Source organism: Eimeria mitis, genomic scaffold (genome assembly GCF_000499745.2).
Source record: "Eimeria mitis Houghton genomic scaffold, Emh_scaff3976, whole genome shotgun sequence".
Classification (NCBI taxonomy): Eukaryota; Apicomplexa; class Conoidasida; order Eucoccidiorida; family Eimeriidae; genus Eimeria; species Eimeria mitis.
In genome coordinates, this window is record NW_013572312.1 from 4,558 (window position 1) to 5,658 (window position 1,101).

General features: G+C 53.5%; 1 protein-coding gene across 1 annotated transcript in view; it reads right to left on the reverse strand.

Moving 5' to 3' along the window:
* The window catches only part of EMH_0071270 (WD repeat domain-containing protein, putative), a gene marked incomplete at both ends in the record, with an annotated part of 4,165 nt that extends 3,563 nt beyond the window's left edge, over positions 1–602 (reverse strand). Inside the window, one exon of the mRNA XM_013499081.1 lies at positions 116–602. Coding sequence (XP_013354535.1) covers positions 116–602 — 487 coding nt within the window. The remainder of the gene's footprint in view (positions 1–115) is intronic.
* Between the last annotated feature and the right edge of the window lie 499 nt (positions 603–1,101).

Here is a 1,101-nt window from a genome sequence, read left to right on the forward strand (position 1 = left end):
TGGGGGGCCCCCTGGTGATCGTCTTTTTCTTTAATATATTGTATCTGTAGGGCCTCAAAGCCTATCGAAGCAACATAACACCACGCTGCAGCATCGCTGGTAGCAATAGAAAGACCTTGTTCTTCTCTGGTGTTTGTGTTCCTCTTGCTGCTGCTGCTGCTGCTGCTGCTGCTGCTGCTGTTGCTGCTGCTGTTGCTGCTGAAGGGTATTGTATCGGTGATGAAGTGAGGGTACACTTCACACCCAATGAGGGCCCTCAGGGTACTAGCAAGAGCGAGACGGCGTATATCTAGGGGCCCCTTGGGCCCCTCAGCAAGAACCCACTGCTGCTGCTGCTGCTGCTGCTGTTGCTGCTGCTGCTGCTCCTCTTTTTCTGCTGCTGCTGCTGCAGCCAGCAACGCACGAGCTGTGTCTGCTGCTCCGGGGGGGGGAGGCCTTATAGAGAGGAGACAGGCGGGGTAGTATCTACCATCAATATACACCTGAACAAGGGGAGAAAAAGACAAATCCTGCTGCTGCTCCTGCTGCTGCTGCTGCTGCTGCTGCTGCTGCTGCTGCTGCTGCTGACGCTTGCTGCTGCTGTATACGCTGCCGTTATCCATGTCGCTGAAATTTGGTTTTTTAATTCGTCGTTTTGGTGTTCTTCTTGCTGCATCTTCTATTTGCTGCTGCTGCTGCTGCAGCAGCAGCTGTTGCTGCTGCTGCTGCTGCTGCAGAACTTGTTGCTTTTGAAGGCTGAGAAGCTGCTGCTGCAGCAGCAGCAGCCTCAGTATACCCCGCTGCATGTCCAGCAGCAGCACAAGGTAGTCTGGGGCCCCGTCTGTCGATGGATAATAACTTAACGAGAATCTGTCTCCTGCTGCATGCGGCGGAGACAGTACTTCAAGCTGCAGCACAGCTGCCACGTGCTGCGCCTCGTCACCAACTGGTAAACCTGCAGCAGCAACAGCAGCAGCAGCAGCAGCAATAGAAAGGGCAGCAGCAGAAGCGGGGGAGGAAGAAGGGCAGGAACAGCAGCAGCAGCAGCAGCAGCAAAAGGAAGAACGCAGACAGCAGCAAACAGAAAAAAAGAATAGAAAGATTCATATATATATATATATA